Consider the following 17,587-nt stretch of genomic DNA (forward strand, 5'->3'; position numbering starts at 1 on the left):
TATGGGAAACTGCTTTTCTTTATTGAGGCCTTAGGAAGAAAATTAACTTTGGTCACATATTACCTTAAAAAAAAATCCAGTTTTACATATTCCTAAACAGGACCAAATAATCAGAGAAATAATTTCTTCTGTAAAAATTGGCCAAATTTATCAAAAATCTAACATACAATGTAATTCAAATTATATAAAGACTGCTTGGGATCATAACATTCCAAAATGTATGATAGTTGCAACTCCATCTTAACGAGTGTGAAGTATTTGCTCTCATGTTGCTTTGGTCCAACAGAGTAGAGCTGAATCAGTAAGAGTAAACTAAGTACCTAATCTTCTGCAAACAATTTAGACTGTTATTGGCAGCAGAATTATCCATCATGAATAGTTCTACTACAACAAAGTATAATAACTGAATATTTTTCATGAACACATTACAGTATCAGATAAACTTCTTATAAGAGAAAAATAATAAAGGAACAAAAAAGATCAAACAGCTACCACAAAAAAGTGTCTCCCCCATAACTATCTGAAGGGGTAAAAAGGTGAGATTAGAGGTTTGATGATGCTAATATGAAAGGAAATTGAGTATTGTATTTATTTCTTATTTTATACAACTCTTACTCTTTACAAAAATGGTTAATAGTCATGCCCATAAAAGTGTAATCCATGGCATCTGAAAGCAAACACTCTTTGTAATTATTTAAAAGGGCCTTTTTAAAAATTATAATACAAAGGTCTGTGCTCTATAAGCAGTCCTCCACTGTGCATTATAACAATAAGGCTTACTTTTAATACAAAGACTAAGTGTTTGGGAGTTATGAACCACTGGATTTAACAAACATCATTTTATAGTTGCTTTTTGCATCTTTTTTGTTTTTGGAATCCTCCACTTCATCAGAGTGCTCAGTAGCTTGGAGTTCTTCAGCAGATTCTTCTTTCTCTGACTCTGAATCACTTTCAGAGTCATCTGGACTTTCAGGATCAGGTGAATCATCATCATCATCATCATCTCCAGCAACATCACCTTCTGCATCATGATCTTCTACCTATGAACATCAACCAAAAGGCTCTTCTTATATACAATTACCCAGGACAAAAACTGGGAAAGACCCTCATTTTTGTCACAGTCTTAAAATTTAGGCCTGCTCCCTAGCCATTAAAATTAAGTTTTAAGACCGTATTATGATCACAGGCTGCCAAGTGAAGACCTGAGGACTCAAGCATTGCCATGTTTCACACATTAGGACTTAAGTAGGATTTTATTTTAAGAAACAGCTCTGAACAGGCTCAGTCAGTTAAACATCCACCTATTGATTTTGGCTCAGGCCATGATCTCAAGAGTCAGGAGATCAAGCCCTGCATTGGGCTCTGGACTGGCAAAGAGCCTGCTTAAGATTCCTGCTCTCTTTCAAAAAAAAGAAAAAAAGAAACAGCTCTGAAGACCTATTCCCCTCCCCCTAGTTTGCTAGTCTGAAAGCTATTATATCTTCCTGAAACAATACATATTTTTTAAAGTAAATATAAGGCAAGTTAACCGCTGACTCATGGAAATGTGGAAAAGTTATCAATATTGTACATATATTACTTTGAAGTAGTTAACCAGTAGTTATAATATAAATAAGGATCACTTAGAAAACAGAGAAAGAAGAGTGCCTGGCGGCTCAGTCGTTAAGCATCCGACTTTGGCTCAGGTCACGATCTCACCTTTTGTGGGTTCGAGCCCACGTCGGGCTCTGTGCTGACAGCTGGAGCCTGGAGCCTGCTTCAGATTCTGTATCTCTCTTTCTCTCTGTTTCTCACCCTCTCTCACCCTATCTCTTTCTTTCTCATAATAAACATTAAAAAAAAAAAAAAAAAAAAACCAGAGAAAGAACTCTCCTAAACTAGTATTTACAGGAAATATTTCCCCTAACTTGTATGTTCATGCTTATTAAAGATATGCCCTGATGTATTTAAGCAGAATTTACAGTAAGCTTCTATCAGAAAACATTTGTAAAATTCTCAAAAGTATGTCTTCTCATTATCTACAAAGACCTATTTGGGCATACAGAAAATTACGTATCTGTATAAAGAAAGCTTTCTACATAGGATTACTAATTGCTAGAGTAACCTAACAGAAATAAAGATATCAATTTAGAAATTATCTTCCCATTTAACGAAAATGTTAATTACTACCTCACTGAAGCCAAGTCCACAATGTCGTCGGTATCTTCCTGATAATTTACTGTCCATACTTTGCTGATATTGAGACTCCAGTTCTTCATTAATTTTCTTGTCTTCTTCCCCTGCATGTCCAGTGTACTTTGGTTATGTTTCAGTTAAATTAATAAAAACATTTGATTACACAAAAAACCCATATTACAGACGCTATTATATTCAGGGCTGATTTCTCTGTGACTAATTTTACAATGAATTTTGTGGATAGGTTTCTCTATACCATAGGTAGTTACCTAACAGGCATAAAATAATTAAAAGATATATTTATGATTACTTCATTAGTAACCAATCCTCTGAACTACAGAAGTGTTTATAAAAGATGAAGAACTTAATATTTTTTATGTGATAACTTAAACCAGACCCAACAGTCTGAAAACTGCCTGAAGTTCAGATATTGTAAATATTAATTACTAAGAACTCTGGGCCTTAAATGTTTTATGGTTTATTTATAGTGTAATAAATAACTATTCTCTGGAAAGTTAAGAGTTTTCTCCCACATTCAAAAAATCACCAACAAACAAAAGCTTCTGTCTTTGAACAGAAACAATAAAAAGGTAGGCAATTCTGTTTAGAAAATAAATAAAATGACTGTAATGGCTCAACTTTCTTACGTATCAGTTTACTGCAGTAACATAAACTTGTTTAAAATTCTGTTATTATTACATACCATTTGATGTGTTATTTTTACATATACTGTGGCTTATGTAAATTATGAAGCAGAATACTAAACAAACTACCTATGACCCTTCTACTCAAGAAGAGCATAATTAATGCCATCAAAGCTTTTTGAGTATGCCATTTAAATTTGTAAATATGAGGAATTTCATTTTAATCATAAATGGTAGTGCTTGCATTTTTATTCATAAATTCCATAGTTTTAAAAGAATAAATGTAGTGGTTAAATAGTTTTCCATCCTTCAAAGCTCAGGGATTCTTTTTGCTTTTTTTAGCAATGCAAATCAATTTAAAATAACTGTTTAACATTAGAAAAATGAAAGACCTATTAATTTTCAAAAATGTGCTACATACTCTAGGTCAGTGTAAAGTTAATTTAAATAATTTAACTAGAAGATTTGTTAAATATGATCCAGGTCATTATGCCCTGTCATTAATAATGTCCAAAATTAGGGTCAGTTTTAAGCAGGAGAAAATTTCATTTGTCAGTAGCCTGAATTCAAATCTAAACTCTTCATTTTTAGTTTTTATTTTAAAAGTATTTCCTCTAAAATTAAAAAGTTAATTTCTTCAGGCTTTGCAACAAGTTTTTTATTCTTAAGGATTTCAAAATAAAACTGAGTGAATAAATTCAAAACCAGTTTAATACGCCAACTATAACACTGTATGTTAAATAATTTATAGTTGGCAAGATGAGGCATAAAACCTCACTACAACTAAAACATGTTATTAATCAGTAAAAATGAAGACAGAAAAAAGTTTCTTGGTTAGCATATCATTGATATATACTTTCAAATCTTTAAAAATTAAAGTATATGCTAATTGTTACATGATAAACACATTTACATATACATTTCCAATTCTAATATAATTACTAATACAACTATACAAACCAGAATATCCTGACTTATAGAAGCCAGAATATCCTGAAATACAAATATATCATATTCCAAATCTAGCATTATCTCTGAAATTATATTTTACTTTCTTACCTGTTCGGAAGTGAGATGTTGATTTGTGATCTCCTATAACAAGACGACCAGTATGTTCTTTCTATAAGAGAGTAGAAAATATACTAGAATTTGAGACCACTAATTTAAAATAATTAGTGAGTGTCTACTATGTGCCCAACACTACCCCAGGCTTCTGGGATAGAGCAAAAAAAAAAGACCTGAGATTCTTATCTTTATGGAACTTATATTCTAGCAAAGGAAGAGATAAGGAGGGGAAATGACATCAACAAGCAAATTATAGAATGTTAGAAAACTCTGTGTCATTAAAACAAATACACAGAGCAGAGAAAGAAATAGAGAGTATGTTGAGATCATGCTGGAATTTCAAATAGGATAGATAACTAAAAACTGAGTTGATACAAAGATTTTTTTTTCCTCAAAGGCCAATTAAATGAGTTGCTTTAACTCGTCCACCTCCTCTTTCTGATGCTCAGGCACATCTTTAGAGAGAAAGCAAATGAAATTATTTAGCTAGGTAAAAATGAAGTAACTGATAGACTTCTAGTAAACAAAGTGATCTTTTAAAACATACAAAATAAAAATAATCACTGTAACGTATCACAACCAAATAGCCAGTTATTATTTGACTACAATACCCAATCTTAAACTGTCAAAAAAAATTTTTTTAAACAACCTAATTCTATAAAACATAAAAATACATTATGATTCAATGTTACTAATTATCAGGCTACATAATTACTCTCAATTACCAGGTACAATCCACTCTTTATAGTTCATATAAATCAATGACTCCATATACTGCTTCTTTAGATTGCAGAAGACACCCCCATTAACAAGATTTGAAAATATATACGGCATCATTGAGGATGAGGATAGTAGCGCACTGGTCTATTTATACTTTCTTTCAGTTGGTTCTCCCTGTGACCAGTAAAATACTTATGGTAGCTGGCTAGGCTTAGGAATATAAATGTACCCTGTGGCCACAAAACAGAATAAATCTAAACAGCTTGTATATAAGATCAAAGCTACAATCTTGGTCTTGCTAGGAAAGAATTTAACATATGCTAAAGAGCTAATATATTGGTAGCCAAATTTCTTCTTTTTTAAAATTACTTGATTTGTTCTTTCTTCTCCCCAGTTTTAATGAGATATAGTTGACTCATTAAACTATGAGTATTATGCCACTATGACTGGTAACTAAACTTCATACACTTTATATCAGAGTATTCTTCCTAACTACTTGAAGAGTTTTTATTCTACTAGGTTGAGTATGTCCCCTAAATGATTACTTACTTTATATACTCTTAGCAAATATTTTACTTAAATGAATCAAGAGAAACTTCAGACTACTTTCTATGATGAATTACAAATAAAAAAAATTTTTAATGTTTATTTTTGAGAGGGAGTGAGGCAGTATACATGTGAGTGCGGGAGGGGCAAGGACACCAGGAGACAGAATCCAAAGCAAGTTCTGTACCGTCAGCACAGAGCCCAATGTGGAGCTCAAGCTCAACAAACCATGAGATCATGACCTGAGCCAAAATCAAGAGCTGGATGCTTAAACGACTGAGCCACCTAGGTGCCCCAGTATGTTACAAAATTATTGGGAAAACTGGATTAATGAGATATTATACTATACATATTATACTATATGAATCCTTGTATAGGTCTTACTGTGTTGCATGATTTCCCCTACCCTGAACCCCATTGTTCTAGTCTGGCTAACTCCTCTTCATTTCACCAATTCTATTTCTGGGATGCTTTCTTGTACCACCAAGGCAGTTAGCTACCTTTGTCTGTTGATTCCACAGCACTATGTGCATAGTTCTTTCATAGCAATTATAATTCTATATTATCTGGTTTCCTCTATTACATGATGGCTCCAAACATGTGTTATCTATGTGACCCCCAGGACCTAGTATGGTACCTGGCAAGTAGTGGATGGTCAGTAACTGTTGGTTAAAGAGTAAGATAAAAATGTGTGTCCACACAGAGACCTGCAGACAAAGGGCCACAGCAGTACCATTCATAAGAGCCAAAGAGTGGAAAACCCCAAGTGTCTATCAATGAGAGGATAATCTGGTAAAATATAGGAATGCATCTCCATATGAATAACAAAAACAAAGTGCAGATTTTAGTTTTGGCGAGCTTAAAAGATAAAAGATTTCTTATTTTATCCACATTTGGTTTGTAGAAAGATTTTTGGGAGAATGTTAGGAAAATAAATTTACTTGCTTATACAAAATAAATACCTAGAGATACCTGCATTTGCATGTAAAAATTACTGCTAGGAACAAGAAAGGTTTTTTTCCACAATAGGTTATGTTTTCCTGGCATCTATATCTTGTATCTTTACTGTGATAATCAAACTGAAAGGGATTTCAAAATATACTGAAAATTCTAAAAATTAAGTTTTGGGGGCACCTGGTGGCTCAGTCAGTTGCACATCTGACTCTTGATTTCAGTTTAGGTCATGATCTTAGTTCATGAGATCAAGCTCCAAATCAGGCTCTGAGCTGACAGTGCAGAGCCTATTTGTGATTCTCTCTCTCCTCTCTACCTCTCCCCTGCTTGCACTCTATCTCTAAAAATAAACATACATTTTTTATTCAAACTTCTGATAAAAGCTTGGTTACTATGAAAGGACTAACATTTGGTCTCCCCAGAAATACCTTCTATTAAATCAAGGCTAACAGATAGCAAATCATAAACTTTCTTCCATTGCAGTCTCCTCAAACCAAGGTTTTTATTTGTTTCAGTCTCTAAACCTTACTGCCCAATGGCACTGAGAATCCTAGAAGTGGTTCAGAAATAGTACACATTTGGGGCGCCTGGGTGGCTTAGTCGGTTAAGCGTCCGACTTTCGCTTAGGTCATGATCTCGCGGTTCGCGGGTTCTAGCCCTGCATCGGGCTCTGTGCTGACTGCCAGCTCAGAGCCTGGAGCCTGTTTCAGAGTCTGTGACTCCCTCTCTCTCTGACCCTCCCCTGCTCACGCTGTCTCTCTCTCTCTCTCCTAGAAATAAATTAAAAAAAAAGAAAAAGAAAAAGAAATAGTACACATTTTAAGTGCTTGGTTAGGTCAGCTGTATTTCCCAAAGCCAAAAGTAATTATGCAGACCAGGAAAATGAGATCCAAATATATTCAATCTGGGTCATTCAAGAGACAAAATAAGGGTATTATTTTCACAGAAAAGACTTTAAAAAAAAACACATACTGTTTGATGCTTACCTTTCCTGCACCCATAAGTCTCAAGAACTTTTGTTTTCTTTCCTCATTACCTAAGTCTGCTGCTTCCCAATTGCTAGATCCAAGCTGCAAAATAAATTTGTCAATTAATTTTTTTTTTGCATAATAAACAAACATTTAAGGTCTACCCATGACTCCCAAGGTTTTTTTTCCCTCCCTGTCATTTTTAACTATAAACAGGGCTCACTATTTTTGCTTAGGAAGTTAAGCACATGCATCATATTCAAATTTAAATATACTCCTTTTCTGTTGTATCAAGGCAGAATCCTTTAGTGCTTTTGCAGCCAGAGCTCTGAATCTCAAAAATCTGCATTTATCAGAATCACCTGGAGGGTGTGTTAAAACCCAAACTGCTAGGCTATACCCCAAGAATTTTAGATCAACTAAGTGTGGGGTGGGGCTCAAGGATTTCATTTCTAACAAACTAAGTAATGATGATGATGTTGATGTTGGGACCACACTTTGAGATCTACTAAGGTCCCCTGCCTTGCAGGGGGCCCAAGAGTACCTTTTGAACCCAGAGACTGCCATAGTTGTTAGCTGAAATTAGTTTGGTTTTAGGGATATTCTAAGAACAGTGTAACATCAGAATCTAATGGGCCCAATTTTAGGTTTTCAATTTCTACTTTGTGCAGCTCTAGTTATTTGTGAGGATTGATATGTTAAGACTTCTATTCTTTACTAAAGGTCTTCTGAAGAACAGAAAACTTATTTTAAGAAACAGTAAAACTCATTCTACCCTATAATTATCAAATGGTTAGTTGAGCCCTTTTACAAATTTAAGAATTATGGGATTGTAGTGATATTTTCCCCTACATTTTGAAACAAAGGTAGGAAATATTTCATTATGATTCATTAGTTATTGCCAACTATGCTAAACATGACTAAAATAAGAAAACAGAAAAATGGTAGAGGAGTTTTCTCATGTTGTCCAAAGTATTGCATCATCTTTCAAGAAGACATCACTCCTCTGTTGTATGCTTCAAGCTGTCATGGACACAGTCAAAAGTCCAGAATTTTTCATTTCTACTCCTAATGGCAACTGGGTAAAAACTAAAGACTAACAGAAGTCATTTCACAATTATTAGATGAATAAAATGAATGCAAAATGATAAGTACTGTACCCTAAACAATGGCAAAATTAATTATATATGTAAAAATCTTACTTTATGAATATTTGGATGATGAAACACTAGATGACTTTTCTCCAACCCAGGAATCAACAAGAGACAAAGTGGGATGGGGAGGGAGACAAAAAAATATGGCACTCTTATCTAGAGAGTCATTCAACAGGAAGGACCTCATTTTGCAATACTGTGCAGTAAGAGCCTGGACTATTCTGTTTTTCTAAAAATATGTGTGATTGTTTCACCTTTTATGATATTTGTAACCAAAATTTACTTGATAGGATTTCAAACTGGACAAGTGAAGGCAGATATGTGTACAAAGGTGACTGGAAGGAATGTGAAAATGAAAATATTCATTGGATTCATCATTCTAATTGAGTTTATATTCTAAAATTGAAAATGTTTTCCAATTATGGAGAAAAGACAACAACCCCCTTTTCAACACAAAATTATGAGCACAAAGGTTGAAATTCTTAAAGTATATTTTGAGGGTGCAAATGCTAGAACTACAAATGATAGAACTAAAATCTATTAGATTTTATTTGAAATCTGAAATTTTATGTTTAAATGTGTTTTACACACAATTGACAAGCAGTTAGCTGTATTCAGAGGATGCTAACCATTTTGGGTAAATATATCATGAAAATTAGGAAACTGTAATAGAAATTTGGGTTTGCTATGGTTACATTCATATTAGAATTTTCTTTTTTTTATTTTTTTAACATTTTTTATTTATTTCTGAGAGAGAGAGAGACAGAGTGAGCAGGGGAGGGTCAGAGAGAGAGGGAGACACAGAATCTGAAACAGGCTCCAGGCTCTGAGCTGGCAGTCAGCACAGAGCCCGACGCGGGGCTCGAACCCACGAACTGTGAGATCATGACCTGAGCCAAAGTCGGACGCTTAACCGACTGAGCCACCCGGGCGCCCCCATATTAGAATTTTCAATAAAATTGTGTGTGTGCGTGTTTTGTTTTTGCTGTCTTTATTCTTCTGGAAATTATCTGTAGAAGACTTACAGAATATAAAAGAAGCAATGGTGACCATTTCTCTGAGGATATGAATGTTAAAGTATCTGTACAACATGGGACACTCACTGGTGGTTCTTCTAAATTCCTTTTGATTGGGAGCTTATATGCTTTCATGATTTGGGCTACCTAATTTGCAGTCTCTACTTCCTTCCATCTAACAACTCATATCTTTTTATAAGCCAGTTAGTTCTTAACTATTTCTGAACCTAGTTAAGAAGTAAAAGGCAAAATACTGGTGAACCTTAAGTTCTGATTCCATCACTTGCTCTCTGTAAGCCTGGACGTGGTATTTAACTTTAATGAATGTGTTTTCACTCATTATCTACATTAAGAAGCTTCTTTAAAAGACTATTTTAAGAATAACAAAACCCAACAATTGCATAATGTTTCATAACTTGCAGATGACTGTTCACTTATATTCTCTCAAGAATCCATTTAATAAATAAGAACATGAAGGCAAAGGGACTTAAAAGTTTAAGTTACTCACTCTGATCCTTTTGCCTTAAGTTCTTGGCTCTTTCCGCATCATATTGTTTATGACCAAATGGGGCAGAATACATGGAAGTAGTTTATGAACTACAGTTATAAAAGTTATATAATCAAGGGAAAAACAAAACTCTCTATCAGCCAAAACTTTTCTGAACTATTTCTATTAAAAGAGCAAGTATCTTCAATATCCTTACATAAATAATCTTATCCTTTACAATATCTAATCCAAATGTGTTTTCAATCAAGTCCTGGTTCTTCCTTTCAAAGACCTTAGCATACAACAGCAAGCAGTACCTTGACCAGGTGCTGCATTCTCAAAAGCACATGGGTGCCTGATAACATTCTTAGAGGGTCTCTGCTAGTTACTACAATTAACCTCCCCTCTCCTCCTACTTCCTAAATAGCTTTCATTTCTTCAAACCAATGAGAACTTAAGGGTAAGTTCTTTACCCTTAATACCTTTTACTATAGAATTGCAGTCAATTTACCTCCTCCTGAATACATACCCTAGTAACTCTTAGAATTTATTTCTAACACTGTCAGCGTTTTCTTAGAGCTGGATTCCATGTTTAATGTCTACTTTTAATATCTCTCAAAATGTGTTGTTATCCCCTTTTAATATGTGAGGTCAAGTAGGCAAAATATCTTTATCTTTTATATGCAATGGATGTTCATTAGAAATTGATGACCAACTACAGCTTCAATTATAATTAGGTGATTTTCTACAATTTAGATATTTATTTCAAAAGTGTAGTTTTAAATTCTGTATATAGTATTTAAACATATTTAAGATAATTCCCAATTACCAGTAAAATACTCACATGAATGAAACTTACTTTAAAAAAAGAATCACGATCAAAAGACAAGTTACTCTATTGCACTTTAACATAAAATTAGTAACACAGTCATCTTTAGACTGTGTTACAGTTGCAGGGCCTAATCTTGAATTGCAACTATAACCATCTCCTTCAGTGGAGAATGCTTTTAAGATTGGAAAAGATCTTAAAAGTCATCTCGTTTAAACTGATCCCATCAGACAGAAGCTGTTAGAGTTAATTACTTAATCCCTTTGACTTTGTTAAAGGGTTTTCTGTCAAGCTATAAGATTGTTTGTTTCTCTGAGTCTAGCAAAACAGGTGCGGTACATTCTGGGAATCAAGTCACAGTTAAATACCAAGAGAAAAACACTGTAATAGCTCTTAAAATGGCACCCAGGTTACTCAAATACCTTTAAACAAATACCTGACAAGTACTGGATTGCTGTGTTAACAAGATCTGAAGCCAGAAGCAGGTAAGAACATGGGGCATGAATAAATCTATGTAACTATTCACCCCCAAATCTTTACTGATTGCTAATCTTTCTGCAGAGCTAAATTCAATTTAAGAACCTTGGTATTCCCGTGGTAACACCAACCACCACCCATCCAAAGTGGGATGGGTCTTAACATCATCTCATTTGCTACAACTTATAGTAACAGTAGTCTTTAGTGAGTTTAATGGTTCACAAGTAAGGTATTATGAAAAGCACCGAACTGCACTATAGAAATAAAGAACTCCACATATTCGAAGATTAAGAGTGCTTTAAACAATAACTGAAAGAAAACTAGATGTTCTTTTATCGTCCTTAAAGACGGACTTCCGATGCCACCGCACCCCCCCTCGCGCCCCCCAAAATTTCTCAATCAACGTCCCCAAGGCGTTTATTCATTGTATGAAGGACCTAGTTTTCCGTTTACTGCAGTCTCCATGACACTGCGCTAAGAGCTAGGACAAATGTACAAAAAGACTTAGGATAAGAACCGTACTTATTCATCTTTGAATTCCCAACACCTGGCATAGCAGTAAAGATTTAATGGATTACTTTAAGAAATGAATGGTTTGGGGTTGGGGGGCGGGGAAGAAAGGTGGCTGAAATCAAAATGGGCTTCTAGGTCTCAACATCTTAGACCTTACCACCATGCGTCAGTACGAAATTACTCCCCTAGTACACTATTGGGTTCAATACTGTTCTCCGTTTACTTTCAGTAGTACATTGCAAACATAATTCCGGCCGGAAAATCTGTCCAAACGTGCACCCATATCTTGACATTGTCACAGGGGCATTTTAAACCTCAAACAAGGAGGATCTTGCCATCCCTATCCTAAGTAGAAAGGCCCGACAAAGAAGCTTCATCAGTCCCCAATTAAGCTTCTCGACCCTCTTAGGAATTCTTTCTCGAACCCCCTTCCTACGCAGGTCTCTGGCTCTTAAGGTGTAGACCTCTTCAAACCTTCCGACCCTCAATTAAGGAAAGGAGACATTTCCCAGTCATTCTTCTGGTTCCTCCCCCTCGGCCCTCCCCCTTCGGGCCACCTCAGACGCTTCCTCTTGCTTAATCCACCCTTCCCGGCCTACCCCAGCCTTTAGTAGGCCTCAACCCTCATCCACTCCGCCATTGTTATTTACATCGTCGTCTGGGGAGGCTGAACGCTTCACCCCGTGCGGATGGGACTCCCTGGCAGCACTCATCGTTGCGGAGACGCCGACGGGAAACGCTGAACCCACTCGCCGTTCTCTTGAACCCCGGCACCAGCAGCCTGCAACCTGCCACGGGCCCAAGCAGCGCCACTCCAGAACGCAGAGTCCCTCCAGGCCTTCTCCGCCACAGTCGTCACCGCCGCGGCTACTCGCCACTATGGAGCACTCTGGCAGTTGTAGTTTTCCGGCTCAATCCATACCGACTAGAAGATACCGGATGGATGGGCAAACTAAAACTACAACTCCCAGGAGGCTCAGCGGCTCAGATCGCGCTGTGTGGCGGGAGTGCCCTCTGAAGCTCCTCCTTCAGGGGCTGGTGGAGGGAGCTTTCCCGCGGATGGGTATGGCGGTGAGCGTTCGTTTAAAGCTTCGTTGCCACAGAAAGACTGTTTTCACTGTGAGATGCTGCCCTGCTGACAGATGCGTCTGTCATAGTTAAGCACTGAGGTTTAAATGTAATGTCTGGAGAGTATTAAATCCTCACGGACACCCTCCACCCACAACGAAAACCTTAAAAAAAAATGGCTTCTACTGTTTCCACCCTGGCGTTCTCAATTGCTGTTAAGGGATTTCTAGGGGACCGGCGGCGGGACTTTCTAGAAGATTCTAACGAATAGTTTGCTGATATTTCATTCTCACCGAAATGAGTTCGATACGGTGCTAGTTAATTGGCTATTACTGAAACTCGGTCCACCTGAGGGAATTCTGTAAGCTGTACACACACGTCTGTGTGAAGCGACCCTCCTTGATGATGTTTAGGCATTGTACCTTTGGGGCCTTCAAGTGGAGTCCGTTTCTGCCAGAAAGCTCTGTATCTTTTAATGTTCCTTAGAAAAGCTTTTTTATTGAGTTGAGGTGAAATTCACGTAACAAAATGAACCACTTTTTGAAGGTGTACAATTTTAAATGACATTTGGTACATTCGCAGTGTTGTGCAACCATCACCTCTATCTAGTTCCAAGACGTTTTCATCACCCCAAAACGTCCGCCCTGCCGCCACCTCAGCGGCCGCTAGTCTACTCAGAAAGTGCTGTATCTAAAGATTTTATTCATATAGTGGACATTCATTCATAAAGTATCAAAGGTATCTGAATTTTTGACCAGGCCTGATTCTGGCTGCTTTCAACCCTAATATTCTGTCAGGATCCTTGTCCTTACTCCGAAGCTTTCTGACCTTGAACAAAAATTTAATTTTTTTAAAGCAAAAATCAGTAAGTGATATGACAGTATAGCTCTAGTGTGCATTTTGGTGATGAGAGCAGCCTGTGAAACTGCTTAATAACTATTAGCTTCTGAATTTAGCAATTATTCTAGCCTGACTGCTTGCGTAGAAATAGCATTACCATTCTAGATTTCATATGATTCTTGTACCATTTACAGAACTGGTGACCGGTGGAAGACAGTTCTTTAATTTATGCAGTCATGTAAAAGGAGCAAATTTTGCTCCTTTATTTTGGAAGCAAAGAAATAACAATGCTAATTAGGATTACATGGGGAAGAAAACACCTCAGGGTCATATTTTATAACCAACCAAGGGCACCTTAATCAATTAGGTCTGTGGTAAGAATAAAATATAAATCAAGGAGGAGAAGAGTAAAACCCATGAGGAGAAAAAAATGTTTGGGGGAAGTAGTTACTTCTTGTTTACTACGAATTAAAATATTTTGCATATTAACTGATTCTACAAAGATTTTGTAAGTATAATTACAATGAAATTACAGTTAATTTACAGATTTTTCTAGGATGGACTACAGTTCACATCCAAAGGGTTTGATGAGCTATAAATACTTACAATTTAGAACTTAGCTTTATAAATAAATAAATGGGGAGGCTGAATAGGTAATTTGGACCTGCTAAAAAAGACTATCAATAAGGTTAATAGTTACTAAATACTTCTAACTTAATTTGGTGAAAGTCCAGAAGAGTTTAACGAGCTAGCAACCTGTCTTTTATTTCTTCACCAGAATTGTTGGCACCTGGATGACTAACGCTTCAAGTTGTCATAAATCAAGATCACAAGCCAAAGAGTAACATAGGAAATAAAAAAGACTGGATCATTTTATTAGATTTTACTGTTTCATATACAGAAGGCTGTATAGGTAAGGATGAAATATTAGTGCAATAGAAATTCATATATGGCACAGAAGCTCAGTAATACCCTTTCTCCTTATTTTGCGAGGAGAAGATACTCTGTCCCAGGTGGAACTCTGAAATAAGTTCTTTAGGATTGTGACTTCCATCTTAATTTTTAGTTTCTGTATCTTCTGTCACAATGCATGCCACAGAGTAGTTAATAGCTTTTTTGATACAGGAAGTATGAAGTTATATAATGTAACAGAGTGGTACCTCATATAAGTCCTAGAAAACCTAGAAATGTTCTTTATTGGATAGTGGAGACAAGGAGAGGACACCCTGTTAGTAATAGCACTTTAAAATACTTTCTTGACCATGCCTTTTTCATTTTTTATATACCCAATGCTTTAGCATATAGTTGGCATTCATATATGTTTGTTGAGGGTGTACATTAATATTCCCTCAACCAAAAGCAGTCATAACTGGGGTGTCTGGGTGGCTCTGTTAGTTAATCGTCCAACTTTGGCTCAGGTCATGATCTCACGGTTTGTGGGTTCGAGCCCCATGAGCTGTCAGCACAGAGCCTGGAACCTGTTTCAGATTCTGTATCTCCCTCTCTCTCTAACCCTCTCCTGCTCATGCTGTCTTTCTCTCTCTCTCTTCTCTCTCAGAAATAAAGAAAACATTTAAAAAATTCAAAAGCAGTCAAAACTGAACATGGTTAACCTAAAGAAGACATGAAAGTTCTAATAAATAGGTTCTTTTTTAAACATTTTTTGATGTTTTATTTATTTCTGAGAGAGAGCCAGGAAGGGTCAGAGAGAGAGGGAGATACAGAATCTGCAATAGGCTCCAGGCTCTGAGCTGGCTGTCAGCACAGAGCCCAACGCGGGGCTCGAACCCACAAACCATGAGATCATGACCTGAGCCAAAGTCAGACGCTTAAGCTTAAGCGACTGAGCTACCCAGGTGCCCCTGATAAAGGTTATGTACAAAAAACTTGCTATTGTATTATCTGAGACTAAAAAGAAAAAACCTGGAGCCATTGTTATTGAATATCCATTATGCACCATAGATGTTGCTGGGTGCTTCTCAAAACTTCACAACAATTTGCAAGGATTTTTATTTTATAGAGGATGAAGCTTAAGGAAAGTTAAACGCTTGCCCATGATCAGAGAGCTAGCTAATGAGTGAATGACTAATTGGGGATTTAGTCCTTAAGTCTAACTACAAAAACCCGTGCACTTTGCACTGTGGCAATATTAATCAACATTTACATAGTGGGCTTAGTATGTGTGAGGCATTGTGTGAGAAATTTGAAGAAAACCAGAATGATGTATAATCCCTTACCTCAAGAAGTTTACAGCTTGGCTCCCCTCCCTGCTCCCGGCCTCTTCAGGGTGCGCTACTCTGATTCTACAGTTCCTGAGCTAGCGTTCCCTGGGCTCCCCACCCCGAGTGGAGGAAGAAGGCCCCCGGGTAGGGAGGTGGTTTCGACCCAGGGTCTGGAGGTCCCCAAAGTAAGTGGCCAGTAAATACCTATCATTAATAGTCCTCTTGTACTACTGTGAAGACAATAAATAAATAGCACAAAAAAAAAAAGTTTACAGCTTGGTTGGGGAGGAATGATTAAATGGTGCCACTAAGTTACAGATAAAATTCTATGGGGAGACACCTGAGTGGCTCAGTCAGTCAAATGTCTGAGTCTTGATTTCACTTCAGGTCATTATCTCAGGGTGGTGAGATTGAGCCCCGCAGCCCTGTTTCCAGGTCAGCATAGAACCTGCTTAGGATTCTCTCTCTTCCTCTCTCTGTCCCTCTTCAGTGCTCACTCCCTCTTTCTGTCAAATTAAAAAAAATAAAAATTAATGCTGTGGAAGCAGTTCATTTTAGCTGAGGGAAATGGAAGAATTCTTCCCTGAAAGTTTTTGAGTTAGACCCTAAAAAACTGTGGAAGCAGGGTGGGGCATGTATTCAAGAATGGTTAGTGTTCTATGCAACTGAAATCTGATAAGCACAGAAGTAGCATATTCTCAGACAAAACTTTATAGGTGAATTAAAGCCAGGCTGATCAAAGCTTTGAGTTTGAATCTCTCACTGTGTGTATTGAGGTTCAAATCCTCTGTTTCATTGATTTATAGTAACCTTTTCCCATGCTCTAATAGTTCCCCAGTTAAATCCGTTTTACACATCATAACCAGACTCGTCATCTGAAAATGGAATGTAAAGACTCTTCTGCTCAAAAAGTGCCTGGAGCTTCTCACTTTGTACAAAATTAAGTTGATAAAGTTGGTATAATTGGCCTATAATTGAGGGTCTGTATTCTGACCTCAGTCATTCACTCCATCTTATTTTCTTTCTTTTTTTACATTTATTTTTCTTAAAAAAATTTAAAGTTAATTTATTTTTGACAGAGAGAGGGAGCAGGAGAGGGGCAGAGAGAGAGGAAGAGAGAATCCCAAGCAGGCTCCATACTGCTTGGAGCCCGATGTGAGACTCGATCTTACAACCATGAAATGACAACCCGAGCCAAAACCAGGAGTCTGATGCTTAATGGACTGTGCCACCCAGGTGCCCCTCCATCTTATTTTCTACTGCTAACTTTTATTTATGTTGTTAGACTGTCATCACTAGTTAGAATAAAAATATATGTGCTATAATAGAGGTATGAATAAAGATACAAGTCTTGCTGGCTATTATAGACTATCTAAGAACCTTTTGAGTAAATCGAAGCTTAGCATCATGACTTGTGTATAAACCATGATTCGAATTTTTGTTATATTAATATATGAATGGATGTGGTCAGAGAGGAGCAGGTTTTTTGTGGTAAGATAATGAGTTTTTTTTATTTTAGACATGTTAAATTTTAAGGTATTGGTGGGACACTGACTGGAACTGTTTAGTAAGCAGTTAGAAATACGGGATTCAGGGGCGCCTGGGTGGCTCAGTCGGTTAAGCATCCGACTTCGGCTCAGGTCACGATCCCACGTTGGGCTCTGTGCTGACAGCTCAGAGCCTGGAGCCTGCTTTGGATTCTGTGTCTCCCTCTCTCTCTTCCCCTCCCCAACTCATGCTCTGTCTCTCTCTGTCTCAAAAATAAATAAACTATAAAAAATTAAAAAAAAAAAGAAATATGGGATTCAAAGTTAGGAGTAGTCATAAATTTGGAAATCACCAATTTAGAGATGATGGATAAACTAGGAGAGTGACTGAGCTCATGCAGTGATCATGTAGAAAAGAGGTC

The 17,587-nt window shown here is 36.8% G+C and overlaps 1 protein-coding gene across 1 annotated transcript; it reads right to left on the reverse strand.

Annotated features, from left to right (window-relative positions):
• On the reverse strand, positions 1-12,430 carry CUNH11orf58 (chromosome unknown C11orf58 homolog). The gene is made up of 5 exons (XM_077761151.1): positions 12,199-12,430; positions 7,091-7,174; positions 3,879-3,939; positions 2,170-2,279; positions 1-1,040 (listed from the first exon to the last, which is right to left on the reverse strand). Exons 1-5 carry the CDS (start codon positions 12,259-12,261, stop codon positions 810-812), a joined length of 549 nt encoding a protein of 182 aa, XP_077617277.1. The 5' UTR covers positions 12,262-12,430; the 3' UTR covers positions 1-809.
• Positions 12,431-17,587: the final 5,157 nt, after the last annotated feature.

This window comes from Crocuta crocuta, unplaced genomic scaffold (assembly GCF_008692635.1).
Source record: "Crocuta crocuta isolate KB4526 unplaced genomic scaffold, BGI_CrCroc_1.0 scaffold233, whole genome shotgun sequence".
Lineage (NCBI taxonomy): Eukaryota > Metazoa > Chordata > Mammalia > Carnivora > Hyaenidae > Crocuta > Crocuta crocuta.